The 25,276-nt window shown below is 38.8% G+C and overlaps 1 protein-coding gene and 1 pseudogene across 2 annotated transcripts; one reads left to right on the forward strand and one right to left on the reverse strand.

Moving 5' to 3' along the window:
* Positions 1–6,554: 6,554 nt before the first annotated feature.
* arfgap1 (ADP-ribosylation factor GTPase activating protein 1) lies at positions 6,555–15,227 on the reverse strand. 2 transcript variants are annotated; one of them, XM_070902984.1, is made up of 14 exons: positions 15,080–15,227; positions 12,579–12,649; positions 11,819–11,928; positions 11,362–11,533; positions 10,869–10,969; positions 10,694–10,780; positions 10,502–10,601; positions 10,357–10,413; positions 10,191–10,223; positions 9,902–9,931; positions 9,053–9,109; positions 7,512–7,571; positions 7,053–7,108; positions 6,555–6,939 (listed from the first exon to the last, which is right to left on the reverse strand). In XM_070902984.1, exons 2-14 carry the CDS (start codon positions 12,636–12,638, stop codon positions 6,600–6,602), a joined length of 1,263 nt encoding a protein of 420 aa, XP_070759085.1. In that variant the 5' UTR covers positions 12,639–12,649; positions 15,080–15,227; the 3' UTR covers positions 6,555–6,599. The 2 variants fall into 2 exon arrangements, with proteins under 2 accessions (XP_070759085.1, XP_070759084.1); XM_070902983.1 differs by lacking the exon at positions 9,902–9,931 and having other exon boundaries at positions 10,502–10,616.
* A 1,325-nt stretch (positions 15,228–16,552) lies between these two features.
* On the forward strand, positions 16,553–17,998 carry LOC139282969 (ammonium transporter Rh type B pseudogene; annotated as a pseudogene).
* The last annotated feature ends 7,278 nt before the right edge of the window (positions 17,999–25,276 follow it).

The raw sequence follows: 25,276 nt of genomic DNA on the forward strand, positions 1-25,276 counted from the left end.
TATCCTCTTCACATAAAAAGATGATTTAATTAAGACAAATGTATCCGCTCTCAGAATAGAGGACCTCCTGTCTGTCGCCAGAGTTAAAAAGAAGTCAGCTGGCTGCAAGGCCTTTTCCTATCAGGCCCCCTTCCTCTGGAATAACCTCCCTGCTGACATCAGACAGTCTGACTCTGTTGAGGCCTTTAAATGCAAACTTAGAACTCATCTTTTCACCTTTCAGTTAGTTGCTTATAACTTGATTACTACTACCTCCTACATCCTCCAGGAGATTCAGCCTCTCCTCTCGTCTCTCGCTCTCCTTTGTGTGTTTGTTTCCTTTCTCCTATCTGTGCGAATGGTGTGCTTGAGCTTTGCCTCTGGTGAGTCCGTGTAGTCTGAACTCTTTCCAGGTCTCCACGGTGGAGAGGAGGTCCTGTGGCTCGGGTCCTACTTGTTTGGCGGCACCTGGAAGTTGCTGAACATCCTCCCGGGATCCATATACATCTTGATTGTCCATACTGTAATTCTGTAATTTTATTTTACCAAGTTGGTCTACATGCAACATCTATTGCATGTCTGTCCATGCTGGGTGAGGGATCCCTCCTCTGTTGCTCATACTGAGGTTTCTTCCATTTTTTCCCCATTAAAGGGTTTTTGGGGGGTATGTTTTTCCTTATGCGAATCACGGGTCCAAGTATAGAGTGTTTCGTATGCTGTACAAATTGTAAAGCAACTTGAGGCAAAAAATTGACTTGTCCCAGTGCAAGTGAGCCAGCATGCAAGAGCCCTTGAACTGACACACCTGCAATTATTGTTTTTGAATTATACCTGTGCTTCCTCTGTTATGACAAATGTCTATTTTTCTGGTGGCTCGTGACAGAACAGACATACATACTGATGACAACTGCAAAGTCAAGTGATGGGAACTGTTGTCTATCCGTGATACTGCTGTTGTTTCCTGCCATCTGACTGGTCTTTGAGTGGGTACTGGGCTGCCTTACTGGGAGGTTTTAACTGCGACCACTTAGCAACAGTTATTTGGCTGCACGCGCTGCGGTGGTAGCATAGCAACAACTAAGCTAAGGAGCTTCAGCCTGAAAAGAAACCCCAGTGTGGTCTGAGCTTCATTTCAAAAGACTCCCCAACTTCTCCTGTCCCCCCCACCAGATACTTTTCACTGCGACCCGGATGTCTCTGACGCCATTTTACTTTTCTTCTAATGTGGTTTCAGGTTCCTGCCTAGGCTGGTTCAATTCAGAAGACTCACACATATAACGTTAAGACTGTGAAGCGCCTAACTTTTATATTAGCTTGTTAGCTAGTTGAATATGCGGAGTGGCGCCCCCTCTGGTTACACTGCATATTAAGAGATGGCTGCTCCGTTACTGGAGACAAAAAACGCTTTGGCATTTTTCCTTTATCCTCTTCTCATAAAAAGAAAATTTAACAAGCTAGCTAATTAAGAGTAAATGTCAGTCTTACTGCATGAAACGCGATAACAGTCATCCGCATGCATATAAGGAGATGGACCGTTTGTTGGCATGATCTGTTAACGTTAGCCATCATCTCACAGACGTTTGCATTCACTGTTAATACCATCAATACACGCTTCTCTTATCAGAAGCTTTAGCCTAACTTATAAGAAGGTTTAAGGCCTGACCATAAGTGGTCGGTCAGGTTGGGTTTAATGGTAACTAGCGTTAGAAGGAGCCCACAGACTTGATACAGCGACGGCTGCATTTGCAACCTTGTGTTCTTTCGCGAAATCAATCACAACTCGAGATAATATCGGTATATTAAACAGCGGCTAACACAGACAGTAACTCACCGCCTCCTGCTATTATCTGTCTCAAAGTGACACAAAACAGCAAACTCACTCGCTATTGCAGTCAGTACCAGCGTTATTCCTCAAAAGGCGGCTGATGTTATTCAGTCATCCAGCCAGTCCCTGTCTGCTCCTCCATTGCAGTCATGGTGCAGCCCGTCTCCAGTCGGCTGTTCAGATGATGTCCTGGTGCTTTCTGGCTCCACTTTGAGCGGCTGTGTGATTTTACTGAAGGGTACTTAGCCGCTATTGTCGATGCTCGGTGTTACTCACCCTGTGACTGCGCCATCGATGATGCTCTCAGTATCCCTCTCTCTCTCTCTCTCCAGTCAGTTACTTTGGGAAAGGAGGCACATTTCCACGCCTTGTAGGAGGGACACGATGGAAATGTCACCGTCTGCAAACGAGGCAGGCTTTTCTTCTCTATCATTTGTGCACTCAAACTGACATCTTCCTCAAATACAGTCTGGTACTGTAGCGAGGATGCAGCATCACTGCTTCTGTATGTATTTGACTCATGTAGGTGCAGTAATTGACAGTCAAGATCTTTGGACATTTATTCTAATTAGGCATCCTGTACTGTACACATGATGTGGGTATCCATGTATTCTATAGGTACACTTGTGACCATTTTTGTCTTTTCTAAATTAATTAAATCTAACCTTTCTTCTTAAGTGGTACCATTCAAACCCAAACCAAGAAAACATGAAGCTGAGAATATAACTTAAGAAGATGCCACATCTCAAATATATGGCCTCTATATGTTTTTCAGATCTTTGCCAGGTTAATTTTGCTCAATATTTAATGACTCATACATTTAACATTTACTCTCTGGTGGTTTTGTGTTATGACAGTGTGTTACTTCACAAATTACATCCATAAATAAAGTCCAGTGCAAATCCTGCAAACATGTTAGAGGTGCACCTCCACTGAATGTCAGAGCCACTAGCTATAACTAGTAATTATCCATTTGTTGTGGATGATATCGATAACATTACTCTGAAAAGACAATTTCTGTAGCAATCACAAGCAACGGCCTTTTTTACTTTTAAGAGTCTTCTTCATCAAATATTGATCTATTTCTCTCTTAAAGTTCTAACAGGAATGCAATTTATATAAACTCAAAATAAAATATTGTACAGCTGGAGAGCCCCCACATTAAACATGATGCACAATACAACACCCAACATGTAGTGTAGCATTGTGCATCCACTTGCTTAAGATTCTTTCTTGCATGACTGACATGCATGCAAATATTGGCCACCGACATATTGAGCATCTCTAAACCTTTGTTAAGAAGCTTGTGTAACATTTTGCCAAACAAATTAGCCCATCATTTAACTACTTATCTCTTTGTCCCAAAGCAACCCTCTCCCCTACCATTTTCTACTGCTTAATAAAACTTGGCTCTAACCAATATAACCATGTTGTGTACCAAGTTTCTCTGACTCTGAATTCTGCACCACACAGGCAGCAAGTAAAATACCATTGCATTCACGGCACAATACATTTTTATTGAGCACAAGAAACCATGTGTACAGGAAAAATATCCACAGCCTCGACTGAATATGTAACACTGGCTCACCTCATGGGATGGCTGCTGGTGAAACTTGAAGGGGCAAGCAGACAACTGCACTTAAATTCACTGAGAAAACAACTTTCGAAAAATTAAAACAACAGCTGCAATGTTTTTAGCTCCACGTTACAATCTCATGCATGACATCAAAAATAGTATTTCTGACAGAATAGTTTCATCAACAAACACGGACATAACCAATCTCAAATGTTCGACAGGCACAGACACTGAGCTAAACTGTTGCTCTGGAAAGTTTAAGTTCAGAATTAGATTCAGATTACTTCGGGTTTATAAAAAAGCATCACCTTATATCAAGACCTATTGGGTGCACTTCAGTCAATGACACATTCGGCAGTTTATCAGTGAATCAAGTGTACCAGTAACCCCAACAGGACATTCACCCATAAAAAAAGTTATGAGCTCTTTTACAGATTTCAGACCAGTGACTGTTCAAATACTTCCCTTTTTTAAACTGTGAAATATCACAGCAAAAAGTCTTCCATTGATTTCCTGGCAATTTATATGTTTCATGTCATGCCATCACAAAATGAAAATAAAAAAACAAAATAACTGACAAAGCTTCAGTAATATAGAGAAGACTGAGGGTAACAACCTAACATTTTCGTTGATGGTGATTTACTGACATGTACACCGCACTGTATCAGACACACACAGGCAAACTGACAGCAATCACAGCTGGGGTTTTTTAACACATGACCGTACATGAGCACATGACTGCAGAGGTTCAGCGACCCATCTTTGTCGCTTTTCTTTAACGCTTTCGGCAAAGACAAAATGAGTCACAGCAAACTAAGCCTGCTGTAATAAAGTCTACATCTAAACGTTGAAAGGTTAAGACACAAAAAAAAGCATGTTGGCTACTGAAAACTCGGCAGTAAACTGAAGACTTCTTAGAGGTAGGACATGGGTATGGAACAAAGTTCCCAGGATTTATCCTTCACATGTTACAACCTGTGATACTAAAATATTATTTTTTTTTACCAATCATGAGGCCATATGAGTACTGCCTACAGAAGTACAGCAGAGTGTTATAACACCCTAAAAACAAACAACAATCCAGCAGGTATATTGCACTGGTACACTGCTCTGTGGGCAGTTAATAACTGACTGCTGGCCATTTCACAGACGCCAAGCCTCAAAGAATCAGATGCAAACCAAGCATCTTAAGATGTCCTCCGATGTTAGTCATCAACTTTATCTTCTTGTTGTAAACTTTTATAACAAATGTAGACAAATCAAACCCAAACCTGGAGTTGGAAATGGTTCAAATGTAACTTAACATGACTTTAGTTTGAGTGGTTTGCATCATTAATGAAGACAGGGCATCTGTAGGTTATCACATGTAGAAACAAACTTTACAGTCATTTAAAGTATGATAAATTTGCAACACCTTATGTTAGAGGAAATTAAAGGCCATGTGGGAAAGTTAGGTGTTGCAAAATTGGCCTAGTTCTAAACCCCGATAGCTGAATTTTAAGAGTATCAGGCTTGTAAAATACCCATTTTCACACTGATTACATTCCTACTTGTTAAAACAATTTTCATGACACATTTGCATCTACAATGAACAGTGAGTGCAGTTGCCATTTCATCTGACTGAAGGATGCCCTGGGTTGATTCAATTAATTCATAACAACTGTTTGAGAGCTATGACCATCTAAGCATTCAGCATATAATGCACCTTATTAATATTACTCCACAATTCAGATGCTAATGCAAGTGTGACACCGAATCCTCACAATACATAATGACCGAAGGTGCAATAACACAGATGTGGAGGACAGTTCACGCAGAGCTGCTTCGTACGAGATGAAATTTACAATGACCTGTCGTTTCAGTTGAGGTCACACGTTACAGGCAACACCATGCAGTTAACAACGTAGTCTACAGTCCCCATCTGTGTCCAGTTATTGAAACACAACCTTCACGCTCGTATACAGTACATACAGTACATCACCCTGCAATGAGTGTGAAAATATCTACAATAAATTGTAGATGTTTAAACAAAATTTTCTGGCATATTTTAGTTTGACAATATTCAACCCCAACCCGATGTGCTTAAAAGAATACTTTAACTGTCACTGAAGGTTTTTGAAATGAGCGTTTGAATGGGAGTCACAGACGGGTCTGGAGCTGTTATTTACAACAGACGGTGAAGATGGGAAAAAAATTGGAATCACATTCATTTATTAACCAATCAAATTTAGTTTCAACAGCTCATCGATCTTAAATTAAATACACCCTCTTTGAGAAAACGCTTGACAAGTCAGCTTGTCTGCATGACACCAATGTGATACAATATATGTATTTATTATAAAGCAACTTAACCATTTTACCAGAGGGACAATTATTGATAAACTTATTTAACTTAATTTGTGGAGGACACGCCAAATTCAACTTCTAAGCAACCTTTTGTATCATTTTCTGGTCTTGATAACATGATAATGATGCATCTGCAGCTCTTTCAAACCCCTCAACTATTTGCACATTTTTAACAAAAAATATATATATAAAAAAAAATTCATAAAGGTCATTTAGTCGTTACTCTTTACATATTAGATTATTTCCTTTAAATTGTACATATCCACATAGACTTTGATTAATGGTTGCCAATTTGTTCCTTTAACACTTACAGTATGGAAAGGGCTCTATTCTGTAATAGAGGCTTTTCAAAATCAATTTTACAAAATGTGCAAAAGGTCCAGGGGGCAGAACAATTCAATTTGATTGAAAAAACAGAAAATAATAATGTTTAGTCAATCATACTGTATCTACAAGGATTTATATTTACATTGTCAGATTTTCTCTTTCATGCATCTTTTTTTATGTGGTGAATTGAAAACCAGTGTCATTAAACCCACTGGCCATTCGCCATTAAGAGTATTATAATTGGGGAGCTCAGGCAGCTGGTTATGACCATATCTACACTGATTTATCTTTGTGATGAAGATAATTTACAATAAAATAAATGCCTGCAAGGCAATTAAATTGTACATTTCAAGAATATTCACTAAATGGTGAGCTCAACTTTACCCTGGGCTTCACTTACTGTTTAGTGGGTTTATAATAAATATATTTTGAATGGACTGACGCAGCTCTTTCTCTGAAAGTGCCACTGAGATGTACAGACAGAGAGAAACAGAGGGAAAAGGCCAGAGGGGGAGGAAGGTGAGGAGATGTATGGTTGTGAGGTCACTACCAGTCTGCATTATCCCAGGTTTCTTCAGCAGGTTTCGTGGGACTCTTCTTCGTCTTACCCTCCGCGTTCTCCCAGTTGTTGTCCCAGGCCTCCCAGCCCTCATCTGTGCTGTGTTTGTTGTTGGACGCTGCTTCGGAGCCCCAATTGTCCCAACTGTCAGAGCTCTTCTTTGCGGAGTTATCTGCGATGGTCCAGCTGTCACTGCTGGGAGATTTCTTTGCCTTTAAGGAGTTGTTGCTGCCAAAGGTTTCCCAGAAGTCCTTTGCCATAGGCTGGCTAGAGCTGCCCTGATATCCCTCAGTGGCATCCATGTTCTGGTAGCTCTCTCCAGCAGACCTGAACACAGTCAAAACATCAAGAGATGCTTGAATAGTTCATGTTGCATAGCAACACAGTACAAAAGATTTTGTATGTGGGAGACTTAAATGGTATTAAGTTATTCTCATTACCCGTCTTCCGGTTTTCCCGTAAAGAGATTAGTCAATTTTGCACCAGCTCCCTGAACCTGAAGGACAGAGAACATTTCAAGTGTTAAAACATTATTACAAGAAAGAAATGACTGATGCATGGTATTTTACTTAATCAGAAAACTAAATACAAAAGCACAAAAGTGATAACTGAAGGAACTTAAATAGCATAAGCACTTTTCTAACACTTTACATCAGAAAGGTTGACTACTGAGTACTCACCACCAGATTAAAAATGGCAGCAAGAAAAACAAGAGATTACATTCAATTAGTATTGTTCAAACATCGCAGCAAAACCAGTCTCCTTTGAGGGTTACGATGTTGTCTGCACTAAGAGGCCCAGGTAAGACCAGAAAAAAAGTGTTGGACCAGAGCTGTTCTTCCTCGCTCAGGAGACTGGTTTTGCATCAGTACAGCGTGGCAGAGGTCTGCCCATCCTACCTTGTTTGCCAGCCCAGTCATGCTGACTGCCATTTCATCTAGCAATTTGCCATCTTTCACCTGAATGAGCCAAATCATAATTAAAAACTAATAAAAACAACAATCTCCATCCACATAAAATTGTCTAACAGAACATGTTGTGAGCAACAGTTGGTTTTTGATTGAGAAAAGTGATTTGTGTTTTGTTAAGGGCACTGATAATCAACAAGAGAAAACAATAATAACTCCAAACTAATGCAGCTATAACTTTTTTGCAAGAGAGTAAGAAGATTGTTACAAAAGCACATACTATAGACACCCTGAATCACCAATGCCAGCTGTACACTAGAAGACAAAAATATTTGGTTTAACACCAGTCTCTCTGACTCACTAGCCTTTCTAATGTCCATCAAACCAACAGAGTGAACCACTACACAGCAGGGTGAAAGAGATTTTCAGATAGTTAAAAAGTAAACTCTTTTTTCATCTTTCTTTTTTTCGTTTTTTTATGTATTCTTCTTATAGCTACACTGGACTCATTTGATCTCATTAAAAGACACATCCAGGAGCTGCTCACTTGACAGTAAGAGTTACAGCAGTTATGTGGAAGCACTTATGTGGAAACACTCACCATGACCTCAGAGATGGTGACATATTATTCACTTCCTACACGTTGCCAAAACAAAGCTTATTTATGATGCAAAAGCTCAAAGACACAGAATCTGCAAAGCTAGTGAGCAATTAATTGTCAGGTGAAGAGCTCCAGATTGTGTCATTTCAACATGAAAATCCCATGTTAGAAACCTAAGCAAGACTGTGGGCATTTTATCTTAGCCAAAGACCAGTGAAGCTTGGCTTAGGTTTCTGGCCAAATAAGAGATTTTTAATTTGATTACCTTGCCAGATGGATGGGAAAATACATTTGGTAAAGATCTTTGTATTAAATATAGATTTCCTTATTTGCGAAGGTGGGTGTGGCTCAGCTCTGAAGCTGAACTGGAACATTTTTTAAATGTCGCAATGGCGTTTGATGCCAATGTATCATGCTCTGTATGTTTAAGCGTAAAGGCACCTCATGTAACTGACATCCAAACCTACCAATAAATTACCCTTTGATATATATTTATTTATATTATATATATTTATAGTTATACTTTGAAACTAAAAACTGAATGCCTTGAAATGAGGCATGATATCTGAACAAAGACTTTGGCTCCTAAAAATGTTTAAATGTACTTTTTTTAAGCCTCATCCAGTGACTGTGCGGGGAGTTCACACTGACTCACACCCGTTCCCAAACAAACAGTTCACAAATGCATGCTTCTGCAAATCCTAAGGATGAGTCACTAACTGAGAGAAACAAAGGTTTGATTTTTTTCTTTCTTTTATTATCCCTGAAACCACCGCTTTTGTCGTTTAATGTAAGCCGGCATAAAGCAGATAAAGTGGCACAGACGAGCAGTGTAGAAAATAGCACATTCACATCTGAAGCTGTTTTTTTTCTCTTTTCTAAAAGCACTCTATCCCACCACCAAGTCAACAACTTCAAACATCAATGTTACCTTTTCTTGGGTAGGTTTGATAACATTCTCATTTATTGTCTGTCCTAACTCTGTGGCCTAGTTGGAAGTCAGAGGGGGAGAATTCACTTGAATGAAGCACAGTTTAACATTCACAGTAGAGCAAGACACTGAGCTGCTTGTTCTGATCATTCCCATTCACCATGACACTGAACGAGCACTAGAGGGTGTAATGGTTCAGCAAACTTGCATCATCTGTGTACACTAAAAGACATCATCTTTGCTTTTTTACTCTGCGTCCTAAGGTCTGCAGAGGAACATGTTGCATAAAGGATTTATGATTTTCCCTCCGAATTGTTTTCTTGTTGTCTTATTTATGAAAAAAAATTACAAAGTAGTTGAGCAGCCAACTCTAATATATAAAAAAAAACCTTGTGTTATTTATTCATTTATTTATTTACATACCATTACACCTCTACAGCCCTGTTAGCAGTCAACAAGAAAACTGTCATGCATGAATGGATAACCCATTATCAATGGATGTGAGTGAACAGTTCATGGAACAACATCTCTATATTAGGGGTAGGAATTACACTACCCCTAATATACACCTTCAAAAGGTAATCCCAGTCCCACAATACAGTTACCAACTGCCTTTCACAGGTTATCCATAAACTCAAAGTACAGGTACCAAGACAGACACAAGCCCTTGTGTTAGCATATCCAAGCAGAAGCATGAGAAAATGACATTCACCATTTTGCAAAAATGTTTGTTTTACTGTAAAAACAAAACAACATTTAAAAGAAAAAGACAAAGACAATGTATCTTAAAAAAATAAAAATAAAAAACATGATGTGGAAAAAGTGCCATGCACCTATTATCTGCTTTACCGGTTCTGGGGGCGCTTTATAGCCCTTTAACTACATCCACAGAAGGCAAAGAGATGTTAAAGTAGTAACACAGTTATTACAGCTTGAAAGTTGAAATTATATGTTAAGAGATGTACCAAGCAAAATGGCATACATTTTATGAATACTCAAACTGATTCCCTTAGTAAGAGGTAACTACGCAATACAATAAACAGGAAAGGAAAGGTAGAGGAGAACTTGTCAAATGTGATCCTGACAGAGAAAAACCTTTATTAGCAATACAGGTTACCCATAACTATATTAGTCTTACCTTTAAGGTTGCTTGGTTTGCCAGTTTAGATGTCTGTATGAGGGAAATGAATAATTAATTGATTACCTTTATTTTTTCTGAGGGTTGTTATTTCCCCACAGAAATTCTAACTCAAATTCAATGCCTCACAAATACGCTACAGCATTTATTCTGTATATATACTTACATTATCTTTAGCAATAGAAGCAAACTTGCTAGCTCCAACAGTGAAACTGCTCCAACCCTGCCCAAAGAAAAAAAAACTGTCATTGGGAGAAGAAGAACACAACAGAAATGTACAACTCAGCCAAAAGATGTAAATTGTGACCTACTGAATAAATAGAAGACATGGCATTGTTGATGAAGTCATCCTCTTTCTTCTCTGGGGTCACTGTGTTGCCAAAGCCGACATACCGATTCTCTTGATTCCCACTGTAACCCCCTCCACTGAAGAAGCACAAACCATTATAAAAACAGAAGAGTGCATAAGACATCTTTAAAGACATTTAAAGAGAGACTCTTACCTCTGATATGAGTTAACGTCATCACTCAACCAGTCCTCAAAAGCTTTGTCGCTAGATTTCGCTGAGTTTTGTCCAGGTCCTCCAGAGCTGTGAAACAGAAACATGAATTCACTGCTTTAACGCCTGTCCAATATCTGGCATTACACAAGGCTCGAGTGTGTTACTTCACTTTTACCGGTGAGAGGATGAAAGGCTGGTCTTGGGTTGAGGAGATGTCCAGTTTCTGGCAGGGGATGTCTCAATGGACCACTCCTTACCCTCAGCTAAAGTCGCGACCTGTCATGTACAGTGTCAAAAGAGGGCGAATTCATATGATGAACACAAGACACCTTCACAAGCTAGAAATCTCACAGAAGCCTCAGCAAATACTGGCCCATTCTGTGTCCAGCTTTTACTTTAAAGATGTTTATTTATTTAGCATTCACACTTACAATTGGGAATTTAAAATCAAGTTCCTTCTTTGGTCCAGTTCATGGTCAGCTGTTACTTTAGTTTATCTGTCTTTTACTTTAAAGGTTACACATTAAAACACTAAAAAGTGTTAACCCATTGAATAAGATAATGGAGAATTTAGTCCTACTTGAGGGGGGAATTAATATAGTTGTGGTGTTTGTTCTGAAAGAAAATGTCATATTTTAGTCATAGCCCATTAGGTCTGCACACCTCACCTTGTCTCTAAAGAGTGCTGCAGCTTTGCTGTTGTATTTCTCCTGTAAAGTCCAGTTGGAATCATAATCATCTTGGACTTCAAGAAACAGGCGGAATTTTCCATTTCCTCCCGCTTTCATCTTCTCAAGCTCAATATCTTTCCACTTGTCCATGGTGACAGAGCGCACAAAACTGCAGACAGGGCAGAACAGATTACTCATCATCAGGTTGTAATATTTCAGATTTCTCTGGGCTGTTCACCTGTTGGTAAGCAAAGCGGTTACACATTCACCAAACTCCTCCATGCATTTCCGATCTTTCACCTTCGTGCTCCAAGGATACTTTTGATGTCAATAAACATCAGTACCATCCCCTAAAGTCTGACCTGTTATGAGAGATTAATAAACACGATACTGTATATGCCATGTGAACATCTCCAAAAATCATCAACACCATAATACATTGCACTATTCTTACCTGAGATGTACTCCCAGCCCCCTGTGCTTGCCAGAGCACTCTAGGCAAATCCAGATCCCATAGGTCACACTAACCCACTGAGGGTTAAAAGCCCCACACTCAAAACAAAGCTGCAAAAAGAACAAGACACATTGGACAATTGATGAATTTTTGCATCTGTTCAGTGAAAACTACATAGACTTCCAGATTTTTGTATGTTGAAGATGATATGTAGCCTGACCCTGCATTTATAAGGAAATACCTTCAGTTCATCAAGTTCATTTTGCATAAAGAAGAAATGTAAAAAAAATAAAATAAAACATATGTATTTTAATATTGTACAGGATCATTTCACACTGAATCAAGTTCTTGGGAGAAAACTTTTTTTTTTGTCAAAAGACAAAAGCAATGACTTTTGAACTATTACAATAAAAACCTCTTTGTTTAGTAAATATTTACTTGATGAATGTTTAAATGTTGAGTTATTTTCTATGTCAGTATGCAATATAAATAATGCAGAATAATAATACATTTGTTTATAGTTTAGGAGACATTATATCTGTCCTACTGTTACTGCCAAAGATACAAGCCAACAAGATGTCCACTGGCAGCGAAATTGCCACCTAAAATTACTCCCACCATTTATTTGAACAAGGATGAAAGCGGGGAAATTGTGGGAAGGTGCTACCTGCTGTGTGAATTATAAGGCTGCAGTGAGGTGACACTATTTTGAATAAGAAGTGAAAGTAAGCCACATAAATAAGTTGCTATGAAGACTTACATTATTCTCGTCTTGGGTTCTCACTTCCTTCAGAACTCTTCTGGTCCGTGGACTTGCCATGTTGACCCACACTGTAAGACAATCAAAATATGAATGTAAATCGGTCCAAAAGAACTAATTATACTCCTGAACCCAACTTTATGTTACCAAACTACATCTTGAAGGAATAGCCTATATTGAATAAAATCGTATCAATACCAGAGCCCTATTTCACATACTGAGATCATGTATTCCTATTGCACGGCCTCTTCAAGAGAAAATCTGCCCTAAAATAGAAGTGACACATTATGTTTTATTATATAATAGAGGTCAGTTTTAATTTGTGAATTTGAACCAGTCTCTCCAAAAGCTGGATGGTGGTGAGACAAACCGTTTTGATGTTGTCATCTAAAACAAACCTGGACCTGCTCCTTCGACAGCAGGCTTGTTTGAGATGAACTGTGCTTCGCCTGGAAAGTGGATAAAAGCCGCAGGCTGCAGCCAGAATGATACAGGAAGTCAGCTAAATATTCACCAGAACGGAAGTTACTGCTGACAAATTGAAACTGATTTTTTCTTTTACTTATTATATATAAAAAGAACTTGTTGTTTACTCATGTGGATGTTCTGAGGGACAAGCCATATGAGAATCCCACATATCATTACATATTGTGAGTAGGCTACAACTAATGATTATTTGTATTATCAATACAAAATAAAATGTTTCATAAAATAATTAAAAAATCCAAGGTGATGTCTTCAACTTTTCTTTTCAACCAATAACCCAAAAGATATTCAACTTACAGTCATATAAAACTGAGCAAAGCAGCAACATGTCAGAAGCTGGAACAAGTGAATGTTTGGCATTTCCACATCGCTTAAATTATTTAACTGATTATTTAAAATTGTTTTTAACTAATTTTCTGTTCATTTCAACACTACACACCAACAGAGTCAGTACTTCAGAGTCAATGGACCTTCACCAAAACGTGTCATCTGAGGACGCCATCATATAAAGATATTCTAATTTCCATCTTAGAACATTTGAAGTGGAGCAGTCAGGTTTGTCAAAGGATAAGTCTGGAGATATTCTATGTTTCTTTGTGTCAACAAATCCCATGAAAGAACTAAAACAAACAATGAAATGATCCTAATATGAAGTCTATCCAGCCAAAGCTTGATATATCTTATTCCTCTGTGCCATAGGCCTCTATTGCCATCCAAAAACTATAAAAACACATCAGTGAGCCACACCGTTACACTGAGTGACATGTTCCTTCAAAACAATGAACATGGGCACTGTAGTTTATTTTGAGCCATTTCTACATACACTGTTCAGCTGCCACAAATACTCAATAGAGCGCCAAATGTGTATTAATGCATGGTTGAAAATACTGCTTAATGTATGCACTATTTACATATAATTAACACAAAAACTACAGTATCCAGCTGTTTTAGGAAAGGCATTTCTAAAAATTAAACTATATATTTGTGAATGTTTCAAATATTTACGTATTCAGAAGGAATGAATGGGCCTGGGACAGGGTAGGAAAGTCAGACAGTATTAAGAGAACACATTTTGGTCTTCTCATGTTAACTTGATGATTCAATACACACTCAATATATCAAATTTACAATGATATAATGATCGTCTAATCCATTTACCATCAGTTCAACAATAGTTTAAAGATACTGAAATTACTATCCAAAAATCACTGAACCAGTGCAATATACAGTACAACTTCTGTATTAGGGTGAATTTTTGATTTGAACAGTGCAATTCTCAGACAGGTGTGATGTTTTCACAGAGAGGCACTCTTTACAAATCCATACAAACATTCAGGTGAACCTGAGGGGAAACATCAGCAAACAAAACTCTCAGTCGACCGGGAAGTTTACATTCCTCAAACCAGCATTAGCTTCTCTGAACAAGATATGGGACAAAATGTTACTCGCCTCAACCAAGCTTTGGCAATTTCTGAGATTCCTAGGAGCAAATTGATTTATTTTGATGGATATTCTCTACGAAAACAGTAATTCTTCTGTTGCCCTCAAGAGCAATGTTCCTGATTAAACTAATTAATCAGATCTATCATTTTATTTTATTAGTTTTTATTAGATTATCTCGAAGCAAGGCCCTAAATGCAAATAGCCATAATTACATAATCATTAGTTAAACAACATGTATGTAATGTATATCAGGTTATGCTGACTCATGTCTCTAAAGCAAATTCAGTCACTAATGTTAAAACAATATAAGGTTTCCACACAGAACTGCAGTCGTGTCAACGCTCCTCGACTCGTAACTAACACTACTGATGTCATACATGGGGTTCCGTTTACATTTAATAATATACATATAAAAGATTATGATGACTTTGCGATATCTTGCTTCAGTTTATCATTTTAAAGTTTATTTCCGAATGGACATCACACCAAAATGTTAAAACTGGAGTGGATTGATTTGGTGACTAGCTGACAATGCTAACGTTAGCTGTGGACCGAGCTAACTGATCCGTTACCTCTCTGTGATTGATGAACAACGGAGACGCTGTTTCCAGAGTGTCTGCTGGCTCCGCCGATAAACTCTACGGAGGCTTTTCTTCTGTGGCGGAGGCTCAGCAAATACTATATTGTCAGACTGTGTCAGGCCGACAGAAGTCTATTATAACGATGGACGGCTGATGTTAAACACCGGTAGCCATGTTCCTGTTTGCATACGTTGGCAGTGCAATGCATCATGGGAGTCCGTCTTTCTCCTCTTGATTTTTTTTCTTCTTCTCTCTCCCTGTTTTTGTCTCTGCTGCCTCCGCTGCTTCGGAGTGTGAACCAGACGGTGATATACATAAAGGTAAGCTACATTTCTTTCATAGAAGCACTTCTTGAAGATCCGCAAAATCAAAATTTTGTTTAGCTATCATGTAAGTATAGTTGCACCCAAATTCCATATGGCTTACTTTCTTTTTAGACAGCTTAATTTACTAGCCAACATACTCTATAGTAGCTCATTTTCACCGCAGGAATAATTTTAGGAACTCGAGAACCTTACCAGATTTTTGTCTAAAAGGCCACACTTCCTGGCCCCACAAAAGTCTAGAAAAAGTCTACCTTTCTTCTGATTTTTTTTTTTATTATTATTTGTGTTCATACAACAGCTGCCTTGGACAATCCCAAATCATTATTAATATTTTTGACAGGTGGTCAGACAAAAAAGTTTTAAAACATTACTTTGGGTTCTGGTATGTGAAACTGATATTGGTAAAATTGTCATTACATTTGACATTTTACTCTATAAAAGGGTCATCAGACCCTTATCCGGGAAGAATTGGAACAGTCAAAAATCAAGAAATCTTAGCCTAATCTTAACAAATAACAGTTTGTTGTTTGCTAGTTTTAATTTTAGATCAATTGGCACTCCATAAACCCAAAAGAAACAGTAATGACATTCATGGTGCACACTATCATGGTGTATTATTTCATCAAAGTTATTGATATTGATTATTTCATCATCATTTGAGCAATTGAACACACAGCAATAATAATTGTCATAGGCTTTGCAAATTAAATTTTGTGCATCAAAAGTGCAACATGAGAAAACTCAAGGTAAGTGTGAATAAGTGCAGAGTGGCACAGCATTTACTGTTGGAATGCAGCCTTCATTTTACTTTTGTTGTGTCAAATTAAGTCAAGCCCTTGTTGTACAGTATCTTTATTAATCTTCTATTTACCCTAAATCATGCTCTTGAAAATCTACTCTTGGAGGTTTAACTTTAGACAAGACTGTGATGAGAAGCAGGGGGGAAGAGAGAAGGTAATTTTGAGGAATCTGAAAGATTAGAGTACAGTCTGCTCTCAAGGTGCTGCAGTGTTGAATAACAGTGTCGTGTGGGGTTATGCTCCTTGCCAAATGTCATCAGCTGCTCTTATCTGATCAAATAGAGGTATAAAAGGGGTGTTGCTGCAGCTGTGGGAGCAGATGTGGGTTGTGCATCACCATGAATGTGTCTACAAGCTTGAAGGTGCGCCTGCCGGTGCTCGTGTTAGTGTTGGAGGTTGTCATGATAGCTCTTTATGCTGTGTTTGTCACTTATGATGACAATGCCAATGCTAAGCTGCAAAACAATGAGACCAACCCAATGGAGAACTCCCTGTATCGTGACTATCCCTACTTTGCCGACGTGCAGGTGATGATCTTCATTGGCTTCGGCTGCCTGCTGGCCTTCTTCCGGTTCTACGGCTTCAGTGGAATGGTCTTCAACTTCCTTACAGCTACTTTTGCAATCCAGTGGGCGATCCTGATGCAAGGTTTCTTCCAGTTTTACTATGACGGTAAAATTCACCTGGGGGTGATTAACCTGCTGAATGCAGAGTTTGCCTGTGCTGTGGTGCTCATCTCTTTCGGAGCCGTGCTTGGGAAGACCAGTCCTGTTCAGCTCCTGGTCATGGCTTTGCTGGAGGTCCCTGTCTTTGCTGTGACAGAGTGGGCTGTGTTGAAATACATCAGGATCAATGATGCAGGTGGCACTATTCTTATTCACCTGTTTGCCTGCTACTTTGGTCTCGGGGTGACATTTGTGCTGTACCGCCCGAGCCTGAATAAGGGGCATGCTAAAGAGATCACTAGTTATCATTCTGACATCCTCTCTGTAATGGGAACCCTGTTCCTCTGGGTGTTCTGGCCTTCGTTCAACTCTGCCCTGACCTTTAAGGGTGACGATCAACACAGAGCAATACTCCACACTTTCATAGGTCTAAGTTCGTCAACCATCACCGCCTTCGCACTCTCTGCCGTGTTCAACAAGAGAGGCAAGCTCACAATGGCCGATATTCAAAATGTGACTCTGGCAGGTGGTGTGACTGTTGGGGCCTCTGTGGACATGATGATTTCCCCTGTAGCTGCATACGCCCTGGGCGTCATGGGTTGTACTGCCTGTTTCTTTGGATACAAGTACCTGACCCCCTTTTTGGCCCGACACATGAGGATCCAAGACCAGTGTGGTATTCACAACCTCCACGGGCTCACTGGCCTCATATCATCCACAGCAGGGATCTGTGCCATCCTCCTAGCCACTGAGGAAACCTACGGGCCCAGCATGTACCAGATCTTCTCCCATCGCGCTCCACCGGAGGGAGATCCAAAGCTCCTGGAGCTGCAGAGGCTGATTCCTGGGCTGAAGCCGGGCCTGGGTCGCACTGCGCAGGAGCAAGCTCTCTACCAGGTGGCAGCTGTCTTCTCCACTATTGCAGCATCTGCAGTTGGTGGGCTGCTCACTGGTTTGGTCATGAAGCTGTCTTTCATGGCATCCCCATCTGACGAGGACTGCTTTGATGATGACCTTTTCTTTGACATGCCCTCTGACTTTGACAGTGTAGAAGAGCTCAAGACCCCCATAAGCTATGATGAAAAAGAACAAATGAGCTCTATGAACACCAAAGTCTGAGCTGTCACACAGGGGCATTATGAGTCATTCCATTTTTGAATTATTGTCATTACAAATATTTCAAAATGTAGTTATTGTTATTGTTACAGATGTGTGAGTGATTATTATGCCTGTTGGAGAGATATAATATAGATATTATTCTTAAACATTAGCCCTTCACCAAAAGCTGTCTATTGCTGCAGTTGGAGTGTAATGTAATGTATTGTATTATATTTTATAAATTTCTTTAAAAATAAATGATTTTAAAAATACACTGATGTATGTTTTTCTGTTATTATTCATAATGTGTTGTTGCACATTTTACAAGGGAACATATTTAAGCCATGCTCTCACAGATTGATTTAATAAAGTCATGAGCTTCATTCATTTTTCCATTTTATTTTACATTGATAATTATTGTTAACTCAGCACTCACTGCCTCCTCAATTAATTGGTTAACATTGTTCTTGTGGTATGAAAAGCTGTTAGCAGTTAGCTAATGTACAATTGACATGCATCACCTCCTGAGTGTTACATATTTGATTACAGGGCTTTACCCCACAGATACAGAGGAGCAATGGTGAATACATTGAATATATTATGCTACTGAAATGAAATCTGAAACTGCTTTACAGTCTGTAGACCCAAGTGTACTATGAAGTTTCTCCTTCTCAATTGATAATATGTGAATCACGTCCCCTATGATGTCTATTCGTCACCACAGTTAAGTTTAACTCACTTTGGAAGTCATCATCTAACCTGGCTTCATGGATTCCTTCTTTGTGCCACAATTTACAAAAATCAACTATTTCTAAGCACTGTCACTGTGGTTATGAATTATCTGAAGTGTAAGAATGTATAAGATACGATTACAAGTGCTGCAAATACTTTTGGATACATGAATTGATATTGTTGCAAAACCATTCCAGATACAAGAATCTTCTTAATCTTCTTGTATAGGTTTCTTTCTCATTATTCAACTTACATGCACTTTCAACTGTTGTTACATAACAATCACCAGCAAATTATGATTTACTGTCTATCTGGCAACATCTGATCAATTAACAAGTCAACAAGACCAAGAATCTGACCAAGTACTTGACAGTATTTGACCGTTTTCAATACTTGCTGCTACAGCGGGACACAATTTGATTCAAAAGCTATTGATACTCAGCTCTAATAATACAGTATGTCCTTCTCATGAAAGCCAAAGAGTGTAAAACTTCAAGCCTCAGAGATATAGTTATTGCATCAATAAACACCAGCTTAATGCCAAATCTCCTGCCAACTTGTCTGGAGATAAAAGCAAAGCGAACTCTTCAGTATGTGATTCCTCACTTAGAAAGTTTAGTGATTTACACTATAATGTGCTTGCATTGTATTTACTACATTTTTATCAATAGACTATTGGGCCACTTTTGCTCTTTCATTTTCAATTCAGATTTGGCAAAGCTTAAACCAAGATTTATACCTTCCTAAAGTATACAACATGTCCATAGAAAAACAGTTTATTGTGACCTTATGAAAAAAGATGATAAATAATGGATAACAGGTGTTGGTTCATTCAGTCAGGACTGTGATAGCCTTCATTAAAGTGCCAATAGTTACAAAGGTTAAAGAATTTTCTCCATCACTGCAGTATCTTTTATCAACTGGGTCAACAAAGTGCTTTATCTAATCATGAGGAAAGCAAAGTTCTATTCAGTTTCCATGTAAATTGCATTCTACATCATGTTTATAGCTCACAGATTGCTGATACATGCTTTGATGTTGATTTGATCATCCTCTTCATGGAAAATTCCTCCTCTGATAATTGTGTATTAAGCGTTTACACATGAAAACAAATGATTTGGGATACTAAGTAAGCATACACAGAGGATATAGCACATGTAAGATTACATTTTTCTGATTTTGTTTCATCATCACACCACTGTGTGCATGACTACTTTGAAATTTGACCTTTAATAATAATAATAATAATGGACCAACATGACCTCTGCTACTTTAATTTTAATTTTGAATTTTTATATACCTCTCGTTATCTACATTGCTCTAACATTTTCTATTTAGTACTGTGTTTTGTTAGAGGTTTAGCTAAAACAAGCTATTCTGTGAGGTTGTACTTAGGCAACAGCGGTAGTTTGAGCTAGATGCTAACATCAGCATGCTAACATGCTCGCAATGACAATGCTAACATGCTGATGTTTAGCAGGTAGTGATTAGTAGTGTTCACTACCTTAGTTCAGCGTGTTAGCATGCTAACATTTGTAAAAAAAATAACAAAGTATTACGAGTAGTACCATTTTGACCTGATGATGGCGTTAGTTTAAAGGCTAAGGCATAACCAAAGTTATTACTATTCATCCTGAGTGGGACATGAATGTCTGTACCACACTTTGCTCCAATCCTTCTGGTAGATGTTGAGATTTTTCACTGGATAATTGTTGAAACTTTGAGCTGCTGTTGGCACTAGATGAAAAATCTAATGGCAATCCATGTAATTATTGAGATATTGTCTGAACCAAGTGGTGGAGCGACACACTGTCAGACATTGCCATCCTTAGCGCCATGCTGCTAGCATGGCTAATAAATGCATGTAGCAATGTCTTCAGTCTCATCAAAATTTCAACAATAAAATGTCCATCTGTCTTTATTCTTTTTTAGTTAATTGTGATTGTTTTATATTTAAGAGTTTTCAGTGTCTGAGCTTTTTGGATTCTCTCTCATTAAGATCACTGATTATAGATTTTGCAGTGATTTAGGTATTCTTCACAGTCAAGTCAATTTTAAGACTGTAGCCCAATATCACAAATCACACATTTTCCACAGGGGGCTTTACAATCTGTACAACATACAAACAGACCCATGACCCTATTTGAAACAGTGGCTACAACAAGAAGAAAGCACTGTAGTGTCATTCCCTTCCCATGTGAATTCTCATTCTGTTGAAGGACAATGTCACAACTGTCCTGCAGTGAGCCATTAATCATGATAAAAGCTTATTATCTTCCACACTGATTATTGCTTCCTGAACTGTTGAATGTATGCACTATATAACAATAGATTTTGATTTTATGGGTTGAAGCAATGAATGAGGTGCAGTAAAAGTGTAAAACATATCCTGTATACATTTAACATCTTCTGCTAACCGACCTGTGTTTTTTATGTATGTCACAATTGAAATTTTACAGAACTGACCACTTAAACGCTGAAAACAATGATAAATGATAAAGACTTACTTTAAATAATGTTTACTTTGTATGTTCAGTTTTATTTAGAGTCGCTTATTATCTCAGTAACCCTTTTTGTTGGATTAGATCTGATCAAGGAACCAGTGATTTGACAGGTTTAAACATTAACCTGCCAAAAGAAAGTGACATGAATTGAACCTCAGGAAGGATTGCAGCAAGGACAAAGAGCTGTCATTTATAACACCACTGACTTCATCAGTAGAGAATTACAGATATTCATAGAGTCAGATATTGATCTATGGGCACTTGAGAAGTATTTTAAATTCCCCCTCCACTCGAATTGTGTTTTTCTCATTGTCACTTAAGTTAAGTTTCACTGTGCAGAATGATTTTATGTGCTGAGTTTGACATTAGAAGGCTCATTAATCTGATGGGGGGGGGGGTCTCTGAGCTCACCTTAAATCTGTGTTTGACACGTATGTTCAGTACGAGCATCATTTTTGTGACATCACAACTAGTTTGGAAGCCAATTGGGATGAAAAATCCTGAAACTGGAACGTGGAAAAACCATAAGAGACACAAATTATTATTCAAAGCAGAGTCATTTTATGTCTTATAACACGTCTGGAGGGGATCTTTAATAATGCACGGATATCATTTCAGTAAAGATCACACAGTTAATTAATACCAGTGTGATTTAGTATATAACCAACAATTTAAAGATACAGGAAATTAACAATCAGATGCTTCGCTCTTACAATAACATCAGCAACACCAAAACAAAGTCCAAACAAGAGGATTGAACATTCTCTGGTAAAACTAGTGCAACTCAGTTAGTTAGCATCAGAGGTTTGACATGCACGTCATCGCTGCATGTAAGGGTTGTCAAACAACAAACGGTGCCATCCTGTGGCAGCAGGTCAAGTTGCACAAAGACCATTTGTGGTATCTCGGCATCAGCAGTCATGCTTCTCTCAGAGATGGTTGGCGTAGCCCTCTGCGCTGTCAGCAGTGTCGACGGTTTTGGTGCGCTGAGTTTGCACGGAAGCATACAGATCAGACATGGTGGAGATGGCGTCTGCACCGCTTTCATCTTCCTTCTCTGACTCCGCCGGCAGCTCCTCTAACTGAACTACATCTGAGTAATGTATCTGTGGAGAGCTGCGGCCAGACTGCAGCCTGGGAGCCTTCAGGGTCAGGTTGGCATAGCAGTCCTGGGTTTTGGACTGGAAGGAGGAATAATAACAATAATGTAACGTCTTCACACAACATTGTATTCACATTAACATTTAGTGGACAAGTTCATAAGTTGTCCTGTCCTTACAAAGGCCCTCTGAACCAACTTTCATGAAAAAGTGCTGCTGTGTAGGTTAGTGGTGTGTGTGTGTGAACTGACAGCAGATGCAGAGAGTGACGGCAGACCTACAGGTAAGACCTCAGTCTTTGTAAAGGAGTTTAAAGATTCCTACCTGTGGGTCAGAATTGACTCTCTGTTGATTGACTCTCATAGATGAAGAGCTGAGTGGAGGATCAGCTGTGGAAAACAACATCACACTGTAAACAGACACAGATGAAGGCATAGAGACACACACATGTACAATGCACTTACTTGTCTGCATGTAGCTTATGTTTCCATAAATAGGATTATCTTCCATCTGCCTCGGGTTCCGTCTTAAGTTAGACAAACAGAGAGGAAATATGTTTTTTTTTTCATTTTCAGTTTGGCAATGACTACTAACAATACTGACCATTACGGAGGACATCATTTTTGCACTTTGGACAGTGAACATATAGGCTACATACCTTCGTCCTCGCCTCAGTTGACATATCGCTTTTCCTGTTGCAGTGTAAAGAATAATACGTTCACCTTCAGACGCAGGAAAGGAATTTGTTTTCACTGGATTTTTTAAAAGCAAATGATATGATTACCTGAGCAACATTTTGATACACAGCAGAAAAAGTTCCAAGATAGTGAGAGGATCAGCACCGTGCCTATAACCGTGAGTAGCACCTTTATGTCAAATGGTACAGAAAAAATGTTCCAGCCTAGAGAAACAGAGAAAAAGAACTATATTTATTATGGATCATTTAAAGTAATTAAAGATGCCCTCCAGACCTGTTGAACACAAGTGAAAGTACTCTTTGAAATTATATCAATTCCTCATGTATTGGAAAAATCCAGTATTATATTGAATATTATATCTATTTATAATCTAAATATTTTTAACTGCAAAACACAAGATGTCCATTCTCATTGTCTGGAGTTTCCACATCACACTTGTCTTACGTTGCCTTCCAAACTGAAAATAATTTTGAGGAGATTGGGAAATTCAAGTCTTATTGAACAATACCGACCGAATCCACCTTCAGCCTTGTGTGTGAGAGGTGAAAGCTACTACTCACATAAAAAAAACAATTAGGAAATGTATCCTACCCACGCAGTGAGGTGACAGGGCTAACCACTGCACCACTGTGTCACCCAACACAGAAGTTTACAGCTGCACAGTTTACTTTAGGAAGCACGTTTATTTATAGAGCTCATTTCATACACAAAGGCAGTTGAAAACGCTTAATAATAATGATGCATAAAAGACTTCGATATAGCATAAGATATTAAAATGAGGACAAAACAAGTGGACGATACTGTGAAATTAAGAACACTGAGTCTGACTTGTGTCCACTGTTACAGTCAGCATGCACACATCAATCATGCTTGGTTCATCTGCTGCTATTTAACACAATCCATGCCCGAGCCAATCCCCAACCTCATTATCAGGGCAGGTAAACTGTAAGTTGGGCGCATGATTGGAGAAAGCTTTCAGATCTGGGCCATAGTGGTCAGCTGACCAACTGCGGCTTCCTGTTCACAAACAGACGTTGACATGGACAGCAGCTGTACCTTGGTTTGTCATTTGAAGTGAAACAGGGATCAAGGGGTTTAGGTTTGTTCAACTGGATGTATTATAAAACTCAAGGGGTCTTATCAATGCCAGACTCAGTACTTTAGCAATGTACATTTTCAGCCGACATTGCAAATGTAAGTGTCCATGTCTGTAAGTGTAAATGTCAGCGGACTGTTTCAAGCCCTGCTTTACACCGTCACTTACACAAGTGGATCTGCTGTCGCCTGCAACAGAAGATGTGGTTTTACTGAGATGCTCGCACACATGAATGTGTGCACTGTGTGATTGCACAGTGCCGTAGGTTTTTGTTGCAACAATTCATGCTCTGCAGAAAATGCTGGATGCATTTCCTACCTCAGGAAACATTTGCAAGGCCTTGTTTCAGTCCAACACACTGTAGCAGACTACTCTACCATTTCACTGAACCTACATCTCGCTTGAATAAAGTAAAACATTCGATCAAAACACTTCTCCAAAACATCAAATGGAAACATTAGAGATGTATTGCATAACATTTCATACAGATTTCAATTGAATTCAGCTTGGGGGGGTTGGGGGTGTGACCACTTTAGTTCCTGTCACTTGTTGTTTGTTGTTGTTGTTGTTTTTGGCTGATTTTGTCTCTGAACATTGTGCTCTTACTGTCCCAACCCCACAGTCCAGATGAGAGAAGAGAGGAGAAACCTAATGTAAGTTTATAAACCGAATGAGCAGCCTTAAAGACTCTTGTTTACAGAACCTCATTGGTAAAGGTTGTTTGTGGCTGAATGCAGCCTGAAAGGAATACTTGCAGACATCACTCAGGGCAGAGAAAAGGTACTGCTAATGTTGTTTTTCAGGTAATATTTTTATTTACACTTTATATTGTTCTATAAAAGACAGAAGTCATCTGTTTAGTGCTCCTATTTTTAAGATTAGTGCCTTAAAGGTTTCCTGTGGAGTTTTTGACCTCTAGTAGCGCTACGGAGCTGTCTCGTGTACGCAAACAAGGACGCACATACAAGCGGGTGACGCGATACACGTTAACAATGCAGGACTTGAAATACTTGAAAAAAAAATCAGCTCTGCAAATGTTTTATGAGGACGGAAATGCATTCATCACATTTGTTAGAGCTCAATAATACACACAATGCGTTTTGGTGAGTAACACTGAATGTAAACATAACTTTTGTTTGTTTACAAGAAAACTCCACGGGGCACCTTTA

This window comes from Enoplosus armatus, chromosome 3 (genome assembly GCF_043641665.1).
Source record: "Enoplosus armatus isolate fEnoArm2 chromosome 3, fEnoArm2.hap1, whole genome shotgun sequence".
In the NCBI taxonomy this organism is placed as follows: Eukaryota; Metazoa; Chordata; class Actinopteri; order Centrarchiformes; family Enoplosidae; genus Enoplosus; species Enoplosus armatus.